At 39.0% G+C, this 17,479-nt stretch overlaps 1 protein-coding gene across 6 annotated transcripts in view; it reads left to right on the top strand.

Moving 5' to 3' along the window:
- The window catches only part of MYO18A (myosin XVIIIA), a 248,957-nt gene extending 232,345 nt beyond the window's left edge, over positions 1 to 16,612 (top strand). For 4 of the 6 annotated variants that reach the window (XM_075196845.1, XM_075196843.1, XM_075196846.1 and 1 more), the window contains 3 exons: positions 204 to 326; positions 2,393 to 3,783; positions 14,492 to 14,626. In XM_075196845.1, coding sequence (XP_075052946.1) covers positions 204 to 326; positions 2,393 to 3,779 — 1,510 coding nt within the window. In that variant the 3' untranslated portion in view covers positions 3,780 to 3,783; positions 14,492 to 14,626. Of the gene's footprint in view, positions 1 to 203; positions 327 to 2,392; positions 3,784 to 14,491 lie in introns of all 6 variants that reach the window. The other 2 variants (XM_075196848.1, XM_075196847.1) reach the window with 1 other exon arrangement.
- Positions 16,613 to 17,479: the final 867 nt, after the last annotated feature.

Genomic DNA, 17,479 nt, shown 5'->3' with positions numbered 1-17,479 from the left:
AAATGTGGACCTAGCAAAAGTATCAGTAACTCTTTATGTAACGCTAATATTTTTTTACCGTTGTCTTCTACTATCCAAAATAATATTGAGACTAACCCTATCAGAAGATTTACAGCATGTATCCTGCTTTTGGTCCACTGTCCCATTTTTTTATTTTTTTTCTTGTCTCTCGTTAATTACCGGTGTTTTGATTTTTCTGACAGTGATGGAGATTCAGATGCTGACTCAGATCTGGATGAACGGGTGGATGGAGTAAAATCTTGGCTGTCCAAGAACAAAAGTTCTTCCAAAGCCTTCTCGGACGATGGCAGTTTGAAGAGCTCCAGGTCAGTAGACATTTATGAATCTAAGACTTGATTGGTCTATATATGTTATTTTTTTCTGTTGTTGTCTCTGCATCAGACTTAAATTTGCCATCTACTGTTAAAGAGGTAAAACAGACTTTTAATCACATCTGTTGATCTCCCACACCTGGGGCCTGATTCATTAAGGATCTTAAATTAAGAAGTTTCTTATTTAAGTCTCCTGGACAAAACCATGTTACAATGCAAGGGGTGAAAATTAGCTTTCTGTTAAGCACATAAGTTAAATACTGACTGTTTTTTCATGAAGCACACAAATACTTGATAGCTTATTTGTACACTGAAATTTAAAGTTGATATTTGTGTGCTACATAAAAAAACAGTCAGTATTTAACTTATGTACAAAACAGAAAACTAATTTGCACCCCTTGCATTAACATGGTTTTGTCCAAGAGACTTAAATAAGAAACTTCTTAATTTAAGTACCTTAATGAATCAGGCCCCTGGTGTCTAACTGAAGGACCTTTCTGTCCTCCAGCATGTCCTCTTATAGTGTCGGTATTTAATGGCTGAGGTAAGCACCTTAGTTCCGCTTGCAAGGGAATAGAAGGATGTATTGGGAGCAAAACAATCACGCCAATAGAGAAAGCGTTAAATGAAACTCTAATTAAAATAAAACTACTTTCTATACAAAATAGTTTTGAAACATTCATGAATTCTTGGAACCTCAACGGATATGTTTTAAATTGCATGCTATTCCGAGCAACAATCCACTATACCTGCTGTGCACAACCTCTCCTTAGAGAGGTTTGAAGTACAAACAGTGAATGGCTCGCACTCATCTCATCTATTGCCGTATCTATATTTCCCAATGTTTCAATATACACAGGAAAACGTTGTGTAGTAGAAGTAGATTTTCTTTAAGATACAAACAGGTTTCTCTTTCTTTCATTCTCGCTCTCTCTCCTTCTCCATCTGTCTTTACTGTCTAAATTCCTGTCTATATTATAAAGCAATTGCATATTCCCTCAGGGTTGAAAGCCAATGACAGCTGCCAGGTGGCTTCATATTAAAAAAAGAAAATAAGTAGGGGTCCTGAATATTGTACATTTGTCTGTAAGCCTCCACACCCAGGAGCTGACGTTTTAATTGCAATACATCATTTGCTTCTGTCAGGTATGCAGCATTTTTTACGTCCGTCTCTACAATGCTCTAAATCAAGCACTTAACAGTGGGAAATTGTGACAGAAAGCTGCGCTGGTAATTGTATATTTTACATGCGAGACAGACAATAGATGCAGAAGACTTCTTCAAGGAGCATGTTTATTTCAGCCTGTATCCCTCTGCTGAGGGTCATCAGAAAATTGTGTGCGTCATTAAGCAGAAAACCAATCACAATTTATAACTCGGGGTACTCTCTAGCCAGCTTGAATCACGCTAGTCATTTCCAAGCAATTAGCAACAGGCCAAAGCATCGCCACTCAAGCAATGTCCCTAAACTCATTTTTCAAGGCATATTGTTGAGATTGGGCAGCACGTTATGATCTCCTAATTTCTTCATCTGGACTAAGATATCATTTAGTCAGAGGAGCCATGCTTGGAGGCTTCAATGTCTCTGTATCTATCCTAGTTTTACCATCACCTCCTTTTTGTGACTCGGTCTCATTTGCTCCAGTACGGTGTTCAGTCGGTAGAAACGGGTTGATGCATTCTTAGGCTTCAGTCTTAACAAGAGATTTCTCCTTTTATTTCCAACTTGAGACAAGTCACACTTGAATGCAATGCATACTGGCGAATGTTGCCTATAATAGTAGGCAAAAAAAGAAAGTCATGTAATAGTAGCAATTAGGCATTTTTGTCACCTATATATTTTCTGTTTTTATATAGTTAACATTTTTTTTACATGTTACTACTTTAATTACATTACTTTTTTCTTTCTCATTCATTCTCGTTTTCTTTGTACACACATATTATTCTCTCCATTTCTTTTTCATTGTGTTTATACTGTCTCTTATTAATTATTTCTATCCTCTTTACATTTCTGTTACTTTTATCATGCATCGAAATTCCACACATTCTCAAAACGAAAGACCTAGCCAAAGCACAGATATGAAGGAGGGAAAGGAGACCAAGCCAGTCAAACAAGTCAAAGAGCTGGAGGAAAGGCCAATGTCTGTAATGAGTTCCCTTAGTTATAGAAAGAGAGCAAATATTAAGGACTCTATAGGTGGTAAGGGTGATGAGGACTCTCTGTTTTCCACATTGAAAGAAAGGTCACAGTCTCCCGACAGATCTTTCAGAAAGGTTCAGAAGGACTCATCAGGAAATAATCTTGATGATACACTCTCAGTATGTTCTTGGAGAAAATCTCAAGGCAGTGAAGACATGGATGATCGATCATCTATGGTGTCTCAAGCATTTACTGAAGCGTCTAGTCGTGCAAGAAAAGGACTTGACAAGAGGTGGTCAATAGCAAGTCCAGAGTTTGATAAAGTGTCTGTAACTTCCAGTCGCCTATCTAGCAGAAGGGGTTTAGAAGAAGACGATGAGACAAAATCAACATTGAGCTTTGGTATTACTAGCCCACCTAGCTTAAGACGTAGTACCTCCAAATTAGATGAGCCACGTAATGGCCTGCCAGCTGTGAGTCCATCACTGAGCAGGCGTTCTGACTTTATGCTGGAAAGCCCAACTCGAGGAAGCCGCTCAGACACCCGTCTGTCTATGGCCAGAAGCACATTAGATGATTTTGATGACTCTGTTAGCATTGGATTTAGCGATACTCGGTCTTTATATAGTCAGCACTCTTCTGGGCGTAGTTTTTCAGTGCCTCCCCAAGCTAGAACACCAGGAGTAGATGACAAGGAGCTGGAAAGCAGAGATCTTCAGCCTGTTTCCCACCGAAGCTACTTAGATCCAGATCTGGAAGCTGCAATCAATGAGGTTCTAAGCTATAAGCCTATAAAGTTCAAGAGGAAAAGTCTTGATCCTGATTCACAGGAAGAGGATGATTCAAAAAGTGTAATGAGTATGAAGAGCTTACACAGAGAGAAGGGAGAGTCATCTGGAATCAAGAGGTCAGCCTCTGCTGTGGACTTCTCCAGGACCCCCAGCAGAAGAAGTAGAGCTCGAAAGAGTAGCTCTAACTCAGAGTCTGAAGAAGACCGCAAAAAGAAGAGTTCTAAGAAACGCCCTAAAAAATCCAAGAAGAAGTCAAAGAAGAAAGAGTCTGAATCCTCCTCCTCCTCATCATCATCATCAGAATCTGATTCATCATCTGGGTCTACAGTATCGTACCGTAGTGGAGGCAGTGTAAAAAAAGGGCCGAAAAATAAGCACTCAGATGATGAAGAAAATCCTCAAGAGGACAATAAAGATGAGAAAAGCAGTAAACAGTCAAAGAAGGAGGATAAGAAGAGGAAGAAAAAGGTTGACAGTCTGATGATGAAGTATTTATATCGTCCAGAAAGCGATTAAGGCAGTAGGTGTTTGCTTGTGAGTGGACCTACAGTAGCATGCCCTGCACGGAGTGGATTAACTAACATTATTTTGGGTTGTCGTTTGAATTACAGTGCCCTAACCAAGTTTGTCTCATCTGTACCTGTAAAGTATTTTTGTACTTGTTTTAAAAGTAGAACAACACTTGACCTGTAATCTGCAGCTGGCAGATCATAACAGAAGTTGTAGTTCTCAACAGCTGGGTAGCTAAGAGTTGCTAAAATGTCTTAACAGAACACTCTGCAATATGTTGTTATTTTTGGCATATTTTAGCGTTTGTGAAGATATATTTTTATATTTGATTGCTGCAAACAGTGGTAATAGGGTCTGGTAGTTTTTCATTTTAACTTTTTTTTTCTGGTATGTGTTGATAGGTCCAATTAAAGTGTTCCCAACTCTTCTCAGCCTATTGATTCACTCTTCCCTAGTGAATTCATAGGTTCTTACTCATGAATATTGGTGCAGCCTTCAACGTTGCTGTCGCTGCTGTGCAGGTGGCAGGAGCATGTTAAGTTGCTGTGACAAATGCCTGCTGCTAATATTTTTCTCCTGTGCAGTCAGGTTCACTTGTCACGTGCACATCACATATCTATATATCTTATATATGCATACGTGTAATATTTACTTCATGCACAATATACAACTGATCACTTGGAACTATATGTAATAAGCCTTACCAAATCCTACGTAGAAGCAAAGCATGTCATGTATGACTGAGGAGCCATTGTGAGAGTCCAGGAACGGGAATAGTGTAGACCGCTCTTTGTTTCCATGCACTCTTCTGAGTGGAGATATAGAATGCAGAAAATAGAATACCTGATTTATTTATTTTTATATAGTTTTTTTAATTTTACGTTTGGTGCGCTAGAAACTATATAAAAGCAATATTGGCACAAAGGAGACAGAACCACTACCATAGAGAATTATAACACGTAAGTCCTGCAGTTCTAAAATACTCAGAAACTGTGCATGCAACAGATGCAAAATTCTTTCTCTGGTTTATAAATAATAGGATATGGTTTTTACTGTGATTATTAACAGTAATGTACTGGCAGTTAGCTATGTTACCACATTATTGTGATTTTGAAGTCTACATTTTTATTATGTACTAGAGTTACAAAACTAGTGTACATCTATTTAAGAACTTCTAGTTCTTATAGCTCACAGTGTCACTGCTCATAGCATAGTATCAGTACTGTCTTTCATATCAAATACCTTTTTATTATTATTATTATTATTATTTTGTTTATGTAAACTTGGAAACTGAGGAGTGAACAAAGGCCAATATGACTTCCTATATATTCCATGCATACTAAAGAGCACCAGTCGTCATCAGCAGCAGCTATTTATACAGCGCCACTGATTCCACAACGCTGTGCAGAGAACTCACATCAGTCCTTGTCCCATTGGAGCTTACAGTCTAAATTCCCTAACATACACACACATACACAGACAGAGAGAGAGACTAGGGTTAATTTAATAGCAGCCATTAACTTACTAGTATGTTTTTTGGAGTATTTAGTCATATAAAGTGTAGGATTTTAATAAAATTTCATAAATGTAACTTAATATATTAGTGAGGGGAACTCTTATCTACCCTCTTATGATTTGTCAGCCACACTGAAGACATTGGTATGCTCAGGTGACATGAGCACATGGAATTGCTGTCTGCTGTTATATAACTTTGCTCATGTATACCCTACTTTTCATGGGGCAGTCCTGTGTTCCGTGCCAAAACATGTTTGGGGGCTTAACAGTAATGCTGTACCATGGTCTGTGCAAATCAGTGGCTTGGGTGGCTGTATGCTAAAATGTCCTGATATTTGCATTAGGAATTTTTGGTTGGATACTTTGAAAAAGAGTTGAGCAAAATTGCTCCAAAATATTGATGGAATGAAGTTTTGCAGACGGGACTCAGAGTTGCGATGTTCCAATGATTGCGATTGTTGAGTTTTGCTTCACAATTCTGCGGCATGCCAATGCACAATGTTCTTGTAAAGTCTCTTATCACTGAATTTATAGCCTGTGAGTAGAGCTGGGGCATCAGTCATCAGTTCTACTGTGTGGTGTGGTTGGGGTAGGATTAGGATGGCCTAAATTTCACGGCCAAATGCAAATTAAGGTGAATATTTTGTGATTTCGAAAATCTATGTGTTGTAACTGTTATCAATGACATGAAACAGGTAAGTCACTTAATCAACCTTAGGTCTATCATCAAGATACAGATTACCAGTTTAAGCTTTTGTGTCAAGAAACTTTATTTAAATCAATTTCTTACAATTTACTGGCCCCTAATCTTGCTACCAAAGGAAATTCCCTCAACCCACCTTATTATAGTACTGGTACACCTAGTGATATGTCTGTTAATCCTGCAACCTGTCTATATACAAATACAGTTGTATATGTAAATTTTTTTCTATCTCTGCGTATATAAATGGAGTACCCATGAAGAGTTAGACTTTATGACCTTGTGACTCTACAGCTTGATTAACTATACAGTATATGTAATACCTGCCTAAGGCCACATGACTGTGTTTCCATGCTAGTATTCATATAGAATTCCCTTGGGCATTTTATTTTATTTTGTTCAAGGATACAACAAGGTGACCGTGTACATTGTGCCAGCCCTGGAAATCTCTACTACAGAAAAAAACCACAAGCCTGGGGCTCATTTATGTTTTAAAGGCCAGTCTGCTAATCTGCTCAGCTCTCGTACACCCCCATTGGGTGACCTCAATCCGTCCAGCCCTGAAAAGAGAGAGTTTGGTGATCCACAGATATGCAAATATCCTTCTACACATATTTGTTGAAAATACCGCTTTTACTAAGCATTGTGTAGCTCTTCCTGTCAAGGAAGCTACAGCGCGAACAGACTGAAAATTAATCGGCACAGCAGGAACAGTTTGCAGTTCTTGTCGCCTGTTTTATTATCCATGGTCTCATTGCAGCAATCTAGCACTTCACTGTTTAACCCTTTCCAGTCTGAGGCTGCCACTTCTCCTTAGGACAAACCTTGTTTCTACATTCTTATGCAGAATTGTTTTAATATTTAACACTTGATACAGTGTAACCACTCTCACCAAGGCCTATTCCCCAGCTCTCCATGACAAGTTATTTAATCTTCTGAGATGCATCTCCTTGACCACAAGCCAGTTAAAATAAGGTAGAAGTTGGTACAGATGATCGCCATACCATATACATTTAGTCACTGTGCCATATATGGTTAGCACCTAGACACGCCCCCTTGGCGGAGCAGGGCACGTCCTCTTACTCGCTGGAATGTTGTTTCAAAAGTAGGCAAATATGGCTCCTGTGCATCAGATTGATAATCAATCAGGTTTTGGGTTGTCAGGTTTCCACACACTTTATAGTGGTTCAGTCTTGAATTAATGTAAATTTTTTGAATAAAAGTGCACAAATGAGATCAAAGCATTGAAGGGCAGAGGGATTAATAGCAAAAAGTGGCAGAGAGAATTTGTAAACTCAGATAAAGCACCTGCAGTAACAAATAACATTTTATCCTGAGCCACCTTAATTTAACACTTTGGAATAATTTAGTAAATTACATTTCAGAGAGAACTCTCTGGAAAACTCTATATGCATTGCTGCGAGCAAGTAGACACAATTTGGCTCCTTTCACTTGTAATTAAGGTATATAATTAAGTTATGTTAAGTATACTAATGAAATGTCGACCTCTATAATATATTAATATTTCTTGCTTATAAATTAACTTCTCTCTAGCAGTTTTGCAAATATTTGGGTTAGCTACACACAGCAAAGCAGCTAGGAGACAAAAGTGTAGACGTAGGATCGACTGAACTCTTCACAAAGATTCTTGAGGAATTACAATTTCCACGAGTCCTTTCTGAATGGAATTTGTGTTGCACCTGTTATCATCATCGTTTATTTATAAGGATCCACAAATCTTTACAGTGCCAAACAGTCGTTATTACTAATCATACATGAAAACAGGACACGTACATACCAGGTTGATGGACAAGGTGCCGGTTGTATGTTGCATGCTCTGTAGTGTCAGAGAGACACCATTTGAAGCCATCATGTTGTAGTCTAATAATTACATGTCACCATGACAGGTGCCTATTGATTAACTGCTCATACTTCTCAGTTTGGGTAGGAGTTCAATGATAATAGATTGTAATCTCACACAGTCATGGTGCTCACCACATTTTGTGTCACATCATTTTCTTTCATTAAAGGGGTATTTACAAAAGAAATTTCTGAAAACTGATGAAATTAGTAACGGGATGAAATTAGAAAGAAAAAAAATAACATATTAAGTAAAAAGGTCAGGAGAGTATAAGGTGGAAAAACCCTGTAATCCTCCGTTTTACTCCAGTGTCGCCCATCATCATCAGTTATTTATATAGCGGCACTAATTCCGCAGCGCTGTACAAAGAACTCATTCACATTAGTCCCTGTCCCATTGGAGCTTTCAGTCTAAGTTCCCTAACATACACACAGAAAGAACAGACTAGGGTCAATTTTTGTTAGCAGCCAATGAACCTACCAGTATGGTTTTGGAGTGTGGGAGGAAACCGGAGCACCCAGAGGAAACCCACGCAAACACAGGGAGAACATAAAAACTCCACACAGATAAGGCCATGGTCGGGAATTGAACTCATGACCCCAGTGCTGTGAGGCAGAAGTGTTAACCACTAAGCCATCGTTCTGCCCATGTAGGAACATTTTAAAACAGACTGCAAGACGTTTCATTGGGTTTTATGAAAGAGTTATTAATTAGATGCAAGTAGAACACATGTTCTGCAACCAATCAGATATTAATGTCAATTAATAATTTAACTTTAAGGTATTATGCAACTTTGTACCCTAAACTCTGATATAACTTATGGCTATGGAGTACAGTGCATCAGTGTTATTACATAACTCCCATTGCCTACATATCCTGTCGTTTTCACATTTAAATGGACAGTAACCTCAAATGGTTTTCTTCGATTTTCTTTATTTCTCTTTGGGTTGTGTACAGGAAAGTAACAGGAAACAGCCTTTTTGTGGCACAGTCAGTTTGTTTCCACATAGAAGACAGCCACACATCGTCTTTGGTGGTTCATTCTCCTCCCTCTCTTTTTCCTCCTATTTCCTACTAAACCAGAGGTGCCCAAACCCAGTCCTCAAGAGCTACCGAAAGTTCGTTTTCAGGATTTCTTTAATCATGCACAGATGAGTTCCATATATTTGTGCAAGTCAGTAATTATCCCGCCTGTTTCTACAGACAGAAATCCTGAAAACATGACCTGTTGGTAGCTCTTAAGGAGTGGGTTTGGACACCTCTGTTCTAAACAGTGTTTGATAATACCATATATAAGGGAAGTGGTGTAGGTAAAGATGGCATATAGCACCCACATAATGTATAGGGACACCCATCCTATCCCATTTCAAACACCACCAAAAAGCAGAAGTTATACAGAGAACCTTTCAATATAAATGTCAGAAAATATACATTTCTTCCTTTATAAGTCTATTATAAAAGTCATATGAGAATGCTTTAAAAATGGGTCTTTTAACACTTTAAGAATTGAAATACCAAAAAAATTCAATAAAGAGTAGTCACCTTTCTTATTAGCACTGTAAAAATGCATTTTAGACAGCATTGCCTTTTGTTACACAAGAGATGCCAATTAGCCTATTAAGCGTTATAGCTGTCTGTATAGGATAACGGGTAGGCACAATATTTCATTGTACTTGTAGCCTGGAGAAGTTGCTTGTGAGATACGTAACATGTACATTGTTGGCATTTTACATGAGCTGTCAGCCTGCAAGCCGACTGACTTGGTGCCCGGTTTGTGCATGTTCATTTGTCTGTTCATTTAGGAGAATCCTCGCAGGGCAGGCTGCAAATTCCCTGACAGATCCTTTGTTTTTCAATCTCCCTCCGCTCATTGATCTGGATTAATACTCTAGCGTGCCTGCAATTTGCACAACTTCAACACAATTTGTTTCTGCCTGGAGGGTGCATTTTGGAGCCGAATAAAGATTCATAGGGGTAGAAAATCAGGAATATAAGGAGGGAGGGGATGTGAGTGCATGTATAAGCAATTACTAACCGTAGCTCTCGGCTATCTGATTGGAAACCACCTCAGTATCTCCCAGCACATTCAATCCTACCTCTGTCAACATTAACATCTTTTAAATAGCAGAAGCATTATACATAGAGCTTTTCTGATAAATTCAATGGAAAAAGAAAAACTATATTTATGTGCCCAAAGGCTAGAAGCTTATGGAAATTCTTGTAATAGAAAGAAGAATAGAGTGCAGCATGTGTAGGGTTAAATATATTAGTTGAAGGTAATTTGCATCTATTAAATGGATTAATGTCCACAGCCGTATTATGATTGAATGATCGCTAAGGGTACTTAATGATGCTGTTTCTCCTTCCGCATTGTGCAATTGCACAGGATCTGCAGATCTGTATTAATAATCGGTGATGGTGGCAATTCATTAGGATTGATGTAGCACGTTAGTGGTTTAACTGTTTGGCGCTTGCGAGGATACAGGGAGCTTTGTCAGGATGTAGTAGTCCATTTCCGAAATGAAAAATATGTACCTGTTTCCGCTTTGTGGAATTGCCACTGCACAGACACACACACACACACACATACACATACAAGTTAACCCGTGCATGATACTCATGCATTCTAGTCTAATCAAGCTACTTAAGGTGTTAAAAAGGTTCTTGTCATGCATTTGGGCCTAGCCCAGGCCTCCTCAGGGGAAGAGCGTTACTTCCCGATGCAAGCGCCCTTTTTTAACGTGGTTTTGTCCACGTCACCACCTCATCATTTTTCTCCATCACCTCATCCTTCATCTTCATCGCCACATCCTTCATCAAGCTACTTAAGGTGTTAAAAACTCCCCACTGTCACCCCCGGCAACCACCAACCACTCCCAACTGTCACTTCTCCTTCAAGAAATATATAGGTCAGTGTATAACTCTGCCCAGCAGGTGGCGCTGCAGCTTGTTTTTTTTTTTTTTCACACACGCCACTAGGCATTTATATAGTAGATATATCATCATTTTGTTAGGCACCACAAGGTTTCCGCACACAGTACAAACAGTAGACTATACAGGGTGAAACCATACAGAACAATGACCAAAAAGTACCGATACTTCAGAAACCCCAGGCAGGCTACGACGGAGCAGAAGACTAGGTGAGGAGACAGGAGGGAAGAGGGCCCTGCTCATGCAAACTTACATCCTAAGGGAGGGTAAACAGACCAGCCACAAGAGGAGCCAGTTGAGGCAAGGGGAGAGAATGGAGAACGAGCTGAAGAGAGGAGATGGGGGTTAAGTAGATGGTTGGTAGGCTTTGAGGAAGAGGTGAGTTTTGAGTGCACGTTTGAAGGAGCACAGAGTAGGAGTGAGACGGATGGAACGAGGGAGGTCATTCCAGTGAAGGGGGGCCAAAAAGTCTTGGATTCTGGAGTGGGAAGAGGTGATAATAGTGACGGAGAGGCGGCGGTCATTGGCCGAGCGCAGGGAGTGGGCAGGAGTGTGAATGGAGAGAAGGTTAGAGATATAAGGGGCAGTAGAGTGGGAGAGAGTCTTGTAAGTGGTGGTGAGGAGTTTGAAAAGAGTTCTGTAGGGGAAGGGGAGCCAGTGTAAGGCGAGGCAGAGGAAGAGCGGCATGAGAGGAAGATGAGTCTTGCGGCCGCATTGAGTATAGAGGGAAGGGGGGGAGAGACGGGAGTGGGGGAGGCCAGTGAGGAGGAGGTTACAGTAATCAAGGCGGGAGATGAGTGCCTGGATGATAGTTTTGGTGGCATCCTGAGAGAGAAAGGGACGGATGCGGGCGATGTTGCTTAGTTGGAAGCTACAGGCTTGGCAAGGGAATAATGTGGGGGGCAAAAGAGAGAGAGGAGTTGAGGGTGACACCCAGGCAGCGAAGTTGGGTGACAGAGGAGATGGTGGTGTTGTTGACGACAATAGAGAGGTCATGGTGGGATGGGAGTCTGGGCGGAGGAAATATATAAATATATATATCATTTTTTTTTACTACAATCGCAGGTATAGGATCTATTATAAAGAATGCTTGGCACTTTTGGTATTTTTTCCTATAACCAATTACCAAGCCTAAGATACACAAGGTTACCTTTAAAAAGTACCCCAGTCTTTCTCCATATTGTCTCTGGAATTTCCCTCCTCATTAACTTTTTTGCCAGTGCTCCTCATAGTGATTGTAGGAGGGACTTGGGCAATATGCACATGGGCTTTTTTTTAACCATCGAGCATAATCTGCTACTTTGCTCTGTTTAAGAGAAATAAAATGGACAGAACAAATATACACTTTAGTAATCATGTATAATATAATAATATATATGACATATTATCAAACAGTAGCATTTTATTTATTTATTTCCACTCTAGTTTTTGGGATTTTCTGGCTTCTGCATAAGTGACTCCATGCCTTCATATGCCTAGATGTGTTTATGTGTCTGGATGATGCAATAACCATCACATTGAAAGTAATGGTTCACACAGAATTTCTGTTACCTTTTAGTTTAACTACGAATGAAATTGAATTTTTTTGCCCTGGGATAACAAGGTTCTGCTGTCAACCACTAAACCGAAAAACACCCCTTTAAACAGATAATTTCCATCCCATGCGGCACATTTAAATGTTTGCGACAGCAAATTAAAGTCATATTACTCTGCCTTAGTTCTCATTCAGTAAGAAACACCCAGCTTCTTCTATCTGAAGGTGCAACATTGTGCGCCCTTTGATTGGTCACCATATTGACACACTAGTAATGTGTTTACGAGTCCAGAGGCGCGATTGAGTGAAAATAGGCGCATGATGTGACAGAAGGGAAGGGAGGGGGGGGGGGGGTAAAGCTCTTAAGATGGACATCTGTAATTTTGCAGCTTAGTAAATAACCCAATGTGAATACTGAAAGTGTATAGTGCACTATATGACTTAAACATATGCTAAATTCAATAGATATGACACGGGTAAGTTCACGGCTGTCATATATGGGCGAGCACTGTGACATCTGGTTCTTTATCACCTCAAAAATAATCACAGCGACCAAGCAAATAATTTGTTCTTGTTGTCCAAAATCTAGATTTGTATATTATAGTTCATTGAAATATGTGGTTGTCCTTGAGAGCAGCTATATAGTGTCTTATGTAATATATAAATAGGTTTGTCATGTATGTTTTTTTTGTAATACCCAAAGTAAACTGAGGCTTCAGGACACTGATCAGACATATTGTTAAATGAACTATAGCTGGTTTTAATTTTACTACACATATATGATCATTTGTCTTGTTGAAAAACTAAGTGCTTCTATTTATCCCTGTTACCACTGGTCTTTTGGTGTTTATGGAAGGTAATTCATTTTATATCATTCATAGACGGGTAAAGCCAAGACAAAACTAACTTGTTAGTGTTGTATACATTCTCTTTAATGTGTTTATATTGTATTACTTTGATAATATAAAGTGCACTTGTCATCTACACAAAGTGAAGGCAGACATTTTGTGGCTGTTTCAGTGTTTAGCCCAGTGGATCACAAACTTTTTCAGTTCAAGACACCCTTAGGGGGTCCATAATTTTTTCAATGCACCCCTAACCAAAATAATTACCAATTAGTCCCCCACCTTGCTTCCCACGGGCCCTGGCTGAGGCACCCAAGGGAGATCGCCGAGGCACCCCAGGGAGCCTAGGCGCACAGTTTGGGAACCACTAAACTATCAATTTACTAGGACCTAATGACATCACTGAGACACTTTGAGTGTCACTAGTTCCTAGTGAATTGATCAGCAGAATTCTTGCAAATGTTGGTTGAGTGCACAAAATGGCTTTCTCCACTATGTGTGACAATTATGTTTTAAAGCAAAATACTCATATATAATAAATATATATATATCTAAAAATAAAATGAGAGGAGGCGCACAATAGTGTAGTATGGCGGGTTAATTGAGCCAAGTGGAAAAATCCAGAGAAGGAACCAAACCACCAGAAATGGATAAGCCAGCCAGAGCTTCCCACCATGTGGATATCGACAGTGTCTAGAGTAAATATGATTAGTTCATAAGATGAAAGATCACACAAGGCCAAATAGCATTCAGGAAGATATATACACAGACAGGTCACACCAATGAAGATGTATGCGTACCAGAAGCCAAAAGTTTAATGGCTTATCTGTAGGATTATCCTGTGGACTGTGAGGGTGTAATCAATCTTCAGCCAACCTTGATTATCCAATTGGTTACCTCAATACACGAAAGGACAGAGATGTAGTATCCAAAAAATTCAAGTTTATTAAACACAGTAGTAACTTACACATCCAGAAGTAGATGACAAGCCTATCTGATCAGCGATGGTAGTGTAGCAGCAAATACTCAACGCGTTTCGTCTGTAAAACAGACTTCATCAGGAGCAAACATATATATAATCTTGCATGCAGCTAATATACAAATGTATTCTTAATATGAGTGGCAACATGGTGAGAATGGCATGCATTCACTCTCATGAGAGCTTACTTAGAACTAACATAACATAATCTATTTTTTCAAAGATTAGTCACTTCCCTCCCCATTACCCTAATAGATGCTGCATGTCCACTTTGTTTATTATTGTAATCTTACGTTACCTAAGTAAGCACTTGACTGTTCTTTGGAAAATGACATTGTCTTGTTTTCTACCAGTCCCCCATCCTATAGGAAACCGCAAAGCTACAACAGATGTGACGATGAACGGGACAACTTTGATAGCACGTACCGATCGAAATATTCCCCACGGAGCTATCTGAGCGACAGCGACACAGAAACCAAATCCTCTGAACCATTATCCTAATTGTGATGAGAGTGTGAGCGGTGCTATGTTTAGGGATGAGAAAATATTGCCATGGATTGAGAAATGCAGTTTCTGTACGTGTCCTTGGAACTATGGGGCTTCTCTAGTCCAACCTGAGAAGAATGCCGGACATCCCAGTACACCCCACTCCTGCATGGGTTCATTTCTGCATTTAAAATTGCAGGTCGCTTTCATTGGATTGTCATTTATTCATGCTTGATGGTTGGTGGAAGAGGAAATCAGATAAATTATTACTCTGATCTAGTGTTTTTGCATTTTTTTTAATCCCCTTAACATGTTGGAACAAGGATTTTCATAGCTGGGATGTTCCACTGCCCTATGGTCTAAAATCTCCCTATACTGTATGTAAATACTAGTAGGGCAAGGAGTCTCAAGTGCTCAGTTCAAGTGCTGCTTCCACGGAGCTCCCAGCTGAATGGTGCCTTTTCTGCCATCTTGATTTAACCTTTTTGTGTGGGAGATCACATTGCAATGCTTCCCAGATCCCTCAAAGTGATGATCCTGTATCTTTTTATTTACATATGTTTATTATGTATATATACTTTTGTTTCCTGATTAACTGAAGAGAAAGGACAGCAGGTGTAACATAACAGATCACTAGCTGGCTCTGGTGGGGGTCATACTTGGGTCCACGGAATGTGGACCGTGAACAGAAGCGTCCTTGGTATAAATTGTGCACAGTACAATGTGGGTAAGCAAACGAGTCCTCACAATGAAGACTGAAGCAGATATGAAATTCGCAGTATTCCTATAACTCTTAGATTACCACAGGAGTCTTCAACAAAGATTTGGTATTGCAAGATTTAATGCCAACAAATGTTCACCCGTCTAGGCCAAAGCAATTTGTGTATATATAATGTAGGTATCTCATTTGCTGATATGCAATTAATGTAAAGGAATAGCAGTTTCTATATTCAAGTCCCGTGGCATGAACTATTAAATTGTTTGAGTTTTGCTTGTAACTTAACATTTGCCTTGCACAACAGTGTCAAACTCAAATCAAACTGTTATTTTTTCTCAGAACATCAAATGGGTAATTTTTGTGTATTTACTTCCGACACTGACTAGCCCAAATATTTAGAGATTGCTTCAATATCCTGAAAGATATTTAGCAATTGAAGTGTAACTATTGCCTGCACTCTGGTGTCGGAATTTTGTGGGCAAAACACTAGGAGCCAGTGGCATCAGTGAGGACGAGGCACTTAGGGGTATATTTACTAAACTGCGGGTTTGAAAAAGTGGGGATGTTGCCTATAGCAACCAATCTGATTCTAGCTTTCATTTATTTAGTGCATTCTACAATATGACAGCTAGAATCTGATTGGTTGCTATAGGGAACATCGACACTTTTTCAAACCCGCAGCTTAGTAAATCTAGCCCTTAGTGTATAGATGGGTACACTTTAAGCCAGATGTCTGCGGCACAAAATAAAAGTGGTTTGCACAGATTAAGCATTGGTGGCTTTAACTTTTTTTTTAAATATTGGTTTTAATTTCCAGACACGTTCTGTTTCACTAAACAGTGCAATAAAGAGTACAATGTAGCCTGAGATTCCTCACCTGTATTTATATCCATCTCTAAGTATGTGAATTTTTCTTGCTCCAATACTTAAAGTGAATGGCTTTTTTAGATTTATTTGTGGAATGTAATATTTTTCAGGTCCAACTTATTGAACTCTGATTTTGGTGGATAGGTTTTTTCTTTTTTTTGTTTTTATTGATCCATTCCCCTGCACCCACTGCAGACCTAGGTAATAATGTCCCTAGCTTTGTAACTGCAGTATTAAATAAATTGCCCGGCCATAAAAAAAGCTACAAGCTGCGTATGTCCCTGGTGGAGCATCGATCCCACATTCAATTGGCAGGAAGGGGTAATATATCCATACTTTGGATGTGCTTATGCTGAAGATTTTTATCAATTGTTTGGAGACAAATAAAAAGAAATAGATCATCCTGGATGTGTTTTTAGTTTATTTGTTGTATTTTACATTGCTGTTTTGTACATTTAATTCTTGTGTGGAAAAGTAATTGAAAATAATAAATCCATACCAAGGGTTCAAAAACTCATTATATCACCTTACTCCAGATTGCTGGGGCTCTAAAACCCATTCTTGGTTTTGCTTATTCTTCATTACATGGGATCTTCTGCCAAAAGTGAGGACAATTTTGTAAACCAGAGCTTGTCACGCTTGTTCCAGATGCAGAGCCTGATTCATTAAGGATCTTAAATTAAGAAGTTTCTTATTTAAGTCCTGGACAAAACCATGTTACAATACAAGGGGTGCAAATTTTGCAGTTTTCTGTTTTGCACATAACTTCAATACTGACTGTTTTTTCATGTAGCACACAAATACTTGTGAGCTTATTTGTACACTGAAATTTAAAGTTGATATTTGTGTGCTACATGAAAAAACAGTTCAAATCCTGACATATGTTTAGTGAAACTGTCACAACTGTATCACTACTCCCTAAGCTGACACTCTACAGCGAACAGTCCCTGCTTTATGTAAACATATAGCAATTTAAAAAACTTTTTTTTAACTTGCATCTCCCGTATTGACAAAAATAAGAATGACTTTAGAAAATTTGAGGTAAAACTTACAAGTTACTTACATTTTCCCTGATTATACAGAAGACCCATCTAACACATACCTTCACTATTTAGCAAAGTTCCTCAAATCTAAAGTAATTTACTAAAAACACACCTGTTACTACCAAGTATTTAGCTAGTGATATCAAATTTTCTCATTTGCTTTTTTGCTTTTTTTTTTTTTTTTTAGCAAAAACATGGTTGATAAAACCTTAAAAAAACTATAACAT

This window comes from Mixophyes fleayi, chromosome 2 (genome assembly GCF_038048845.1).
Source record: "Mixophyes fleayi isolate aMixFle1 chromosome 2, aMixFle1.hap1, whole genome shotgun sequence".
In the NCBI taxonomy this organism is placed as follows: Eukaryota; Metazoa; Chordata; class Amphibia; order Anura; family Limnodynastidae; genus Mixophyes; species Mixophyes fleayi.
Note: the sequence above shows the minus strand (reverse complement) of the source record. Positions and strands in the feature narration are given on the sequence as shown.